This window comes from Condylura cristata, unplaced genomic scaffold (assembly GCF_000260355.1).
Source record: "Condylura cristata isolate star-nosed mole 26May11 unplaced genomic scaffold, ConCri1.0 scaffold00011, whole genome shotgun sequence".
Lineage (NCBI taxonomy): Eukaryota > Metazoa > Chordata > Mammalia > Eulipotyphla > Talpidae > Condylura > Condylura cristata.
Window position 1 is genome coordinate 1,274,872 of NW_004567112.1, and position 9,660 is coordinate 1,284,531.

The following is a 9,660-nucleotide window of genomic DNA, read 5'->3' on the forward strand; positions in this document are numbered from 1 at the left end:
GCACCCCCACGCCACTGGGGGCCTCACTGCAAACGTCCTCGCTCCAGAGTCCAGCGCACGAGCCACAGCTGGGGGCGGGAGACCGCTGTGGGCCACCCTGAGAGACTGGAGGTCATCGAGGGAGACTTTCGGGGGACAGGGCTACCCAGAGCCCAGAGACCACTCTGGGCTAAAACCACCATTCTCTGCAGGACCAGGAACCCGCTTCAGAACTGTGGTCACGGCCCACGTAACGTGAAATGCTGACTGACCACGCACAAACTGTCAGAGGCCAGTCGCCGCCACGCTCACCCGGCAGGATCGCCAAGACCATATTTCAGGGTCCTGCTCGGTGGCCCGTTTCTGACATACCGGACGGTGGTCGAAACATCCGTCGAAGAACAGAGGCTCACAAAGAAAACGGCCCCTATGAACATGTCTGAATTCCCTGAGGGTGGCCTCTTATTTGCAAGTCTGATCAACTGCTCCCCGGCCAGAGCCAGAGCAGGGTCCTCCCAGTCTCTGGGTGCAGCAGCCTCCTCCCACGCCTGGCTAGAGGGCAGAGGCAGCTCCTGAGGCTTGAACTGGGGCCGCTTGGGGGGCGTCAGCGGCTCAGGGAAGGAGGGCCCCTGCGTTCGTTCTTTCTACCCAAGACCCAGGATAGGTTCTGAGATGAGGCTCCCGTGGAGTGACCAGCCAGCCGAACAGAAAGGCTTCGCTCGGTGGAGGAGTCGGACGGCGAGCAGGGAGCAGCTGCAGCGGGCCTGGCAGGGGTGGGCGGGAGCGCTGACCGGCGCCGGGCCTGCTGCCCGTGTCCGTGGGGACGTGCCGAGCCGCAGACGGGCGCCTCTCGGGCTCCGGGGCCAGGCCGCCGCCTAACAGCCGCTTGAGGACATGTGTGCCCGCAGGAGCAGGCACCCGCGTTGACCTGGGGGCTGGAAACTGGCCGAACCCGCGGCGACAGGCGGTGTCCGCCAGGGCAGCGCGGGGCAGGTTCAGGCTGGCAAACTGGCCGACGGGTTCTCCCCGGGAGACCCCCCAGGGGCACCGCTCTGACCTCAGTTTACACGGACAGGACAGCGAGCCACTGACGTCACACATGAAATTACTGTCGCCGGCAGAGGCTTGGCCTCAGGCCGTGGGACCTGGAGACCCCTGGCTGCAGTTTCTGGGCAGAGGGGGCGGTGCCGGGCTCGTCTCTTCCGTCAGGGCACCTGGGGACGAGGGGCTGGGCCCCTTCACTTACGGCGGAAGGCAGCAGGTGCTCTGAAGAGCCGCCTCACTTCAAGGCCACGCGGGCGACTCGGCGCCCCTCGGCCACAGCTCCACGTCGCGGCATGGAAACGCGAGGTGCCGGACACCGCCTCTTTTTAAATAACATTTTATTTCTCATCGCCAATGATTAACTTCGATGCTACTAAAGAGTATCATGATTACAATGAATAAAAAAATATAGATGACAGAATAAAAATATTAGGTGACACAAAGTTAGTTTTTAAGAATCATTGTCCACCGGCGTCTCGGGGCTCTGAAACAGACAACTCGCTGTGGGTATTTTACATTTCCAGCAGTTAAAGGTTAAGAACATACAGGAGACTCACTCACGGGTGTTTATCACGGTAAGTGGGAAGGTGACAGAGTTACACAGACCCGAGAGCCACCACACAGACACCCGTCCTGTGCACACTGGGCGGCAGCCGGGCGCCTCGTCACAGCCGCCTCGTGCTGCAGCTGTTCTTTCTCCAACATGGGACTTTGTCTTCCTGCGCGGTCACTGTCTTTCCACGGGATCCAGTATTTTCAGTGGTGTTTCCACTCCACAAATCCGTGGCGTGCAGTAGCTGAGACCCTGCCTCGATGCACGAGGGGTGGCCGCCTGAGGGCTGCCCGCCGCCGCCGTGTGGGAGGACCAGCTGACCGCGGTCAGCGGCAGCCGCGGGAGGTGGGCCTGAGGGGCGGCCGGGAGAAGCTGGCGTCGCTCAGAGAAGCTGGACCCCGAGGTCACGGCGTGGCCGCCTGCCCCGGGCTCCGCTGGCACAGGAAGGAAGCGCTGCTGGCAGGGCCGCGGCTCGCTGGCGCACAGACGAGAAGTCCTGTTTCGGTGAACACGCCGTCGGCCCCGAGGTCCCGCGCCCTCCCCACGCGAGGCCGCACGCGTGGCTGGAAAGGAGCTTCTGTTAGGGAAAGCGATTGCACCAACGGTCAGCGTTGCAGGCCCACGAGGTGAACTCCAGACACGGAAAGGACACGGAGGGGCCGGCTCGCTCTCCCAGCGTCGGCCGCGGTCACTGCACGATTCCAGAGTCCACCGAGGTCTGCTTGCGTGTGGTCTTGGGGGGCGGAGGAGGTGGGGTTTTGCTGGGCAGTGGGGGCGGCAGGTGCTAGGAGACACGAACACAGGCGACAGCCCGTTAGTGACACGGCGGGGCGGAACCCAGCGTGTGGGGTGGGTGCTGCCCTCTCCGTGGCTTGGGTGTGGCCGGTCAGCGGCACCCGGGACACACCAGGCCACAGAGCCCCTCTCTGGGGCGCTGGAGAATGGCAGCCCCCCGGCAGTTAGGCCCTGTTCCCTGGCAGCAGCTGCCTTCACAGCCGGCCCGAGCCCTGGCGGAGAGGACGACGGTCCTCCGGCGTCAGTGACAGGCTCGCGGGCCTTCTCCTCCACCGGGCGCGGCGACGCTTGACCCAAGGGTCCCCCCACCGAGCCTGCAGGGGGAGGGGGAGGAGGGCAGCTCCAGGGGCAAGGAGGGAGGGCGCCGCCCTGCCCTGCGGAAGGCACAGCGGGAGCCCAGTCTCCGTGACCTCAGGCCCCGGCCTCACTGTTACTTCACTGGGCCCCGGCACAGGCGGGAAGGGCCCGCCCCCTTCTCTGGAGGGCGCGTCCAGGAGTAATCTTGCGGGGAGGGGCCTGAGCGGGCGTGGGATGCCGTCCACCCCCCGTGGCCCGGGAGCCACAGAAGGCGCGGCCGCGCGGACGTCCAGGGCGGGCGGTGGGTCTCCGAGGGCGCCTCCAGACCTCTGGCGGCAGCCAGGGCGGGCGAGGCAAGGGGCTTTGTGGGCTGGGGCTCGGCCCGCCGCGGCAGGCGGGACACAGGTGGGGAGACCTGTGCCCCCGGCCCCCAGGAGGCGCTCCCCAGGCCGGCAGAGCCCCACGGGAGCACCCCTGCAGGGCGAGGCGGCCACGTCCTTTCACAGGTCAGGCAGCTGCAGGCCGGGGTGCGGCCCGGCAGGGCCCGGCCCCCCCAGCTGGCTCCCGCACCTCTGCAGGCTGCGGGCCGGATGCCGACTGACCCGGCTCCCGTCAAGCCCAGGCCCGCCTGGCACGCGCCCTCCTTGCGGAGGGGGCCACGAACTACTCACCCTCTGGTGAGGCGGCGGCGGCGGGGGGCCGGGCGACCCTGCAGGCTCCGGGTTCCCCATCAGGTTCCCGTAGTCCGCCAGGCCGCCCTTGAGAGGCAGTGGGGGCGGGACCTCGGCGGCGTCCAGCCCGCTCGTGCCGTTCAGCTCCAAGCCTGCAAGACAGGGGGCCGCTGTCTGAACCCCACCCACCGGGTGGGGCGCATGGGCCGCCGGCTGCTCTCCTGGGGCACTGCGAAGGGACAGACGTCGGGGGGTGGGGGGCCCCCTCCCCAGGGCACGCTCTGGAAAGCCAGCGGCAAGCCCCCAACACACCTACGACGGGGCTCGCGCGGGCCCCACCTCTGACAGCAGCCGCGTGGCCCCGGCCCTGGGGCCTCCTGCCACCCACCCTCTGCCCGGTGCGACCAGACAGCGGGCACCCCGAGGACGTGCAGGCCTGCGGGGCACAGTGGGCCCCGCGCCTGGGGAGCCCGGCCACGGACGCTCGGGGTGGCGGCGCAGCCCCCCCCGGGGCCTGCAGGAGAGCCGCGCGGGCGAACTGGCAGAAGTGGGGTTCGCGGGAGCCATGCGTGTGAGGCAAGTCCCACAGCCAGGACCGAGGGGGCTCACACGGCTCACGACGGACACAGCAGAACATGAACAAAATGAGCAGCGCTGATGCTCAGAGCAGGGCTGTGCGGCTGAGGGGTGCAAAGAGGACCGCCCGGAGTGGCACTGAGTGGCCCGGGGGGGCCGCGAGGGGACTCCCGAGCTCCCCCGGGAGCCGCGAGGGGCCCCCGAGTCCCCCTGGGGAGCCGCGAGGGATCCCCGAGTCGCTCCGGGGAGCCGCGAGGACCCACAAGTCAACCGGGGAGCCGCGAGGGACCCCTGAGTCCTCCTGGGAGCCGCGAGGGGCCCCCGAGTCCCCCTGGGGAGCCACGAGGGATCCCCGAGTCGCCCCGGTGAGCTGCGAGGGACCCCCAAGTCACCCGGGGAGCCGCGAGGGACCCCTGAGTTCCCCCAGGAGCCGCGAGGGGCCCCCGAATCCCCCCGGGAGCTGCGAGGGACACCCCGCGATTGCTGCAGCGGTGCGGTGGTGCCTATGTTAGCCCGAAAAGGGGTGAGTGTGACCGCGGTGGACTCTCAGCTCAGGGAGCCCCGGGCTGGCCGCTGAGGCCGCGCCACCCGGCAGAGCCCCCACCCCGTCCCGGCCGCGGCGCCTCCCGGGCAGCTGTGAAGTCCGGTGAGAAGCCACCGACAGGGCCCCGGGCCGAGCGGCCCCCAGACCCGGGCCCGCCCCGAGCCTGTGCGCACGTCCTGGTGTGGAAGCAGCTCCGTGCGCAGACTCAGCCAAGGGGCTGCGATGGCCCCTGACCCGGCCGTCCCAGACCCTCGCGCGCCTGCGGAGCCGGGAGGCCGGAGTGGAGGCCAGCGCAGACGGAGCAGGGGGCCACCAGGAGGCTGAGCCCGCCCGGCCGCTGGACGCTGGGACGTGTCGTGCCAGGCCTGCAGACACCTCACTTCCAGACTCGAGGCCACCGGAGAGAATCCATTTCTGGGGGTTTAAGCTGCCACCCTGAGCTCTGCCGCGGCCTGAGACCCGGGCGCAACTGGAGAAACGTCAGGCCCAGCCCCGCGGACGGCCGGACGGGGCGCTCGCTGGCCCCCTGGGGCGCAGGAGCCCAGGCCCGGGCGCGGCCGCCGGTGACAGGAAAGGGGCGCACGGCCCCAAGGGGGGGAGGTTTTGCTAGCCGGCAGGACCCCCCTTCTCCCAGGGTGCCCAGGACTGCGTGTTGGTCGCTCCCTCAAGCCCCAAGACCAAGCCAGGGGCTCACGGGGCTGCAGGGCAGAAGATGGGCCCCCGAAGAGTCGCGCTGGGGTCCCAGGCGCGGCCGGCGAGCGGCGAGCGGCGCCCACTTACTGGACTGCAAGCTGAAGCTGAGCTTGGCCCTGGGCGTGACGGGAGGGGGCATCTGCTGGGAGGGCGGCGGCGACGGGGACACGGAGAAGCGCCGCTCGGTCCCCGCGGCGCTCATCACCTGGCTCTTCGGCCTCTGGGGCCGCAGGGGGCTGATCTGCACCTCGGCACAGAAGAGCACGGTCAGGGCCTGCCACCGGCGCGCTGCGGCCCGCACTCCTGTCCAGCCCTAACCCCAGCGCGTGGGCACGGCCGGAGCCGGGCCGGGGGGCCGCTGGCTGGGCCGGCCCTGGGAGAGGGGCCGGGGGCCGGGGGCAGGACAGGCACGGGCGCCTCTGACTCCCCACCGTCCTGGCTTCTCCCTGCCGGGCCTCGCCGACAGCTCGGCCTCAGGCCGCCGGCCCAGGGCCCCGCGTCAGCAGCAGCGGCTCCCCTGTGAGCGGGGACTGCCCCGGGGAGGCAGGGGCAGCAGGTCCCGCCTGGAGCTGCGGCTCGATTCCGGCCTGGCCAGTGGGCAGTGCTGACCGGGGCCCGAGGGGTGCAGCATGGGCCCTCAAAGAGGCTGCAAGGTCAAGGCCTGGCTAGAGGTCAGTGGGGAGCCTCAGGCCTCTACACCTCTCCTGGCCTCTGCGCCCCTTTGTGCTGGGGCCTCCTCTCCTTCTTTTCTAAGAAGCTCCCCTCTGCCGCCCAGGACCCCCAGCATTGGGTCACACTGGGGGCGGCAGGTGCATGTGACCCCAGACTCCGGCACTGGCTTGCAGCAACTTGAGCAAAGCCCAACAGACCACTCCACTGCCTGGGGGGCGGGGGGGGGCAGGCCGTGCTGGGACCCTGGGAAATACCGTTTCCGAGAGGATCACGGCCTCGGACTGCTGCAGGGGGCTGTCGGCAGGCCTGAAGTCCTTCTCGAATATCTCCTGGTGCTTGCTGTTCCTTTTTTCCTTCTTCTTGTCCTTCTTCTCCTTGTCGGGGTCGTCCTTGTCCAGCTTGTCCTGGGACCTGGAGTGCATCTTCTTGGGCAGGAGCGGCTCCAGGGCGAAGCTGGGGAGAGGACGCCCTGAGCTTGCCGCCCGCCGGGGGGCAGCCGCCGCGGGTCACGCACAAGTAGCCTAAGCAGGGCTGGGGCCCGCGGCCTGCACAGGGAAGAAACCACTCCAGAGGGAGGTGGTGGAGGCCGAGAGCGAGGGGCCAGGCCGTGCTCGCAGCCTAGTGGGGACAGAGGGCAGAGTGACAAAGGGGCCCAGGGGACGGTGGTCTCGCTGTGCAGGGAGGACCTTCGAGTCTGCTGATTTATGACAAAGCTGGCATCGGGGGTATATTTCATGCCCCCCCTTCCTGTTGTGGGCACTGAGGTTGTTTTCATGCCCTACACATTGTAAACAGCACTGCAGTGAACACAGGAGCACAGACGACCCTTTGAATTTGTGTTTTGCATCCCTTGGATAGAGCCCGAGGACTGGAACTGCTGGATCACGCAGCAGCTATACCCGGAGGAATACTACTCGGTCATGAAAAAGGTGAAACATTGCTATTTGCCTCGACATGGATGGACCTGGAAATGATAGGACTTCGCTACCTACAGGAAAGTAATGTTAGCGCTAACGACAAACACAGGCTTAAGGTAAGAGATGGGAAAGAGTAATCAAAAGGGTGGGCCACCCCTGTGCATGAGAAAGCAGATGGCTGTGCTGTGGGAGACGAGGGCATGGGGCATAGGGGCTGGCATATGGACTCACCCATTTGTATGTCTGACAGTTAGTACAGTTGTCTTTTTAAATACAAGTATACTAAGCTGGTAAGATAAGCTCTTCTAGAAATTCACGTGAAAACTGTGGACAAAACGACATGGTGCTCAAGATGGGCTTCAAAAGAACAGGGGAGAGGCGGCAGCGGGTGGGTGGAAGTCAGACCGCCTCCGCGGGCGCACGGCCTCCTGAGATACCTGCTCCTTCCTCTATATGTGTCTGAAGTTTCTTCACAATAAAAACTTCAAGAAGATTGATGAAAGGAACCAGCGTTGACCCGGGCACTGAGGCGTGCCAGCATGTGGGCGTCTCCCCACCACCACACATCAGCCAGCAGCCCCACCGCCACAGGCCCGGGCACCGCAGCTCTTCTAAGTGACAGTCCAGGTCCTCACGGCTTTCCGGTACCACAGAGCTCGAGACACTGCGCGGTGGGGGCGGGGCGGGTGTTCCAGCTCTGGGCAAGCCCCGCTGCGCAGCCCAGGGGCAGACACACAGCTGGGGAGACAGGCTGTGCCTGGCATTGCTCACGGGAGGCGCCGCGGCGGCGGGCAGAGGGCCCGCGTGACCTGTGCGGCCTGAGACCAGGGCTCTTTCTCTGCATGTTATGTCGCTAAGGGCAGGTACCCCAGGAGTGAAGGAGAATCTGGGCTCTAACAAAGATGCTTCCTGGACCCGCCCTGCTGGTGCAAAGGGTTAAAGCGCAGCACTGTAAAGTGGCTGCAACTGCTTCAGTGCGGGTTTGACCCCCGCCAGGGAGTGACCCCAGGGCGCGGCAGGCCCCTCCCTGCTCCCCGCTGCTCCCCTCAGCAGTGGACTTTGTCCATCTGCCTGTTCTGCTCCCCACTGTCTCTGGTGAGTCCTCTCACCCCCTGCACCTCTGGCCTGTACCCCATCCCTGTATGCATAAATGATAAATAAATCTTAAAAAAAAAAAATACGCCTCCCAGTTCACGGCTGAACACCAGAGACGGGGAGGGGAGCCGCCGTGTGCGCCGGCTGGGCCCGGGCTGGCTGCTGGACGGAGCCTGGGCCGGAAGCTGCCACGGCGCGCCGGCGAGGAAGGCGGGGCCAGGGGGTGGAGGGTGGGGGGTGGGGGGCTGCACCCTCCCTGGCTGTTTTAGAGTTTGATGCAAGTGCCTGGGGGGAGAAGGGTTTTCTTAAACACTCCCAAGGCCCTGCAAGTGTGAGTCTGGGAATCTCCATTTCCAGGAGCTGTGACTGAAAAGCTCCAGGCCCTGAAGGACAAACAGGGGCCCAGGGCTCCGGGCCGGCGCCGCCCCTCCCCCCTGGCCGCGGTGCCCAGCCAGACTCACCCGTCAGAACCCGGCCTGGAAGGGGTGCTGTCGGACGACAGGGACGAGACGGAGGCCACCGACAGAGGCCGGGACGAGGACGGCATGGTGAAGGAGCGGACCATGGAGCGGGGCCGGCTGCCTCGGCGGTCGTCCAGGCCCGAGGGCTGGCGGGGAGGGAACCGCAAGGTTACAGCGCTGTGGTTCCTGCCACCAGCCGCCGGCCCCTGGCAGCCAGCCGAGCGGCCTGTAGGTACGAGGCTGAGGTCCAGCCTGCCCGTGTGAGGGACACAGGGGCTGCCGCTCGCAGCCGACGCGCTCTCCAGGGAGCTGCCTGCGTGGGGGGCACTCCAGGACGGCGGGGGGTGCCCCGACCTCCAGGCCTGCTCACCTCCGCCCGGCTCCTGGCAGCCCCGGGCCTGAACAGGCCCACCCCGGGCTGGTCAGGCTCTGCCGGGGGCCACACACTCCCCTTCTCATGAGCTCCGCAGGCGGGGGCGGGGGGGGCATGGAGTGAGAGCAGACCCACTGGCTTCGGGGACCAAGGGCCCGCTGCCCTGGGAGCGACAGAGACCCACAGTGTGGACGGTGAGGTTCCACACGCCGTGTCACCTTCCCACAACACCCCGTCTCCTCGTCTGGGAGGTGGGGAGGCCCCAGTGTCGCGGGATTCAGCGGAGCACTGACGCTGGTGGGAGCTCGGGCTGCACACAGCTGGCGGCTGCTGAGCGGCGCCGGTGCGCAGGGGAGTGAGTGCGGGTGGGGGGCACAGCCCCAGGCCCGGGCTGCCTCCAGCGGCGCTAAGGAGACAAACCGCAGGACCCCCGAGACCAGGGCCCGGCTTGCAGGGTGAGAACGAGGCGCGGCAGACCCCGCCTGTCTGCCCGCTGCTCCCCCCGGCAGTGCCCTTCCTCGATCTGCCCGTTCTGCTCCCCACCGTCTCTGGGGAAGCCTCTCACCACCCCTGCATCTCTGGCCTGCACCCCAGTTCTGTGTGCACAAAGGACTAAATCTTAAAAAAAAAAAAAAAAAACGAACAGGCCCCACAGCCCTGTCCAGCAGGGACGCCAGTCTGGGGTCGGCGGAGCCCGTGACCCTCTCGGCCCCCAGCTCTGGCCCGGCCCCTCCCGCTGCCCCGCCCAGCATGGCGGGCTCTGTGCCACTCGGGCCATCCCGCCGCTGCCTCCCCACCGTTGGCCATCTCCGACTCGCCCTCGGGCCTGTGCAGGGCTGTTCCGCCCCTGGGCACAACTCCGGTGCCCACGTCTCCCTGCGAGCTGGCGGAGGGGCGGAAGCCCGCCAGACCCTTGCCGCTCGCCCACGCCTGCTTGCCCGCGTCTGCCCTCACCAGGGTGCGCCCTCCCGCCCGCGCCTGCCCTCACCA

At 67.5% G+C, this 9,660-nt stretch overlaps 1 protein-coding gene across 1 annotated transcript in view; it reads right to left on the reverse strand.

Moving 5' to 3' along the window:
- Positions 1 to 1,354: 1,354 nt before the first annotated feature.
- The window catches only part of DOCK1 (dedicator of cytokinesis 1), a 239,593-nt gene continuing 231,287 nt past the window's right edge, over positions 1,355 to 9,660 (reverse strand). Inside the window, 5 exon segments of the mRNA XM_012723446.1 lie at positions 1,355 to 2,360; positions 3,340 to 3,491; positions 5,240 to 5,393; positions 6,079 to 6,277; positions 8,298 to 8,443. Coding sequence (XP_012578900.1) covers positions 2,265 to 2,360; positions 3,340 to 3,491; positions 5,240 to 5,393; positions 6,079 to 6,277; positions 8,298 to 8,443 — 747 coding nt within the window. The 3' untranslated portion in view covers positions 1,355 to 2,264.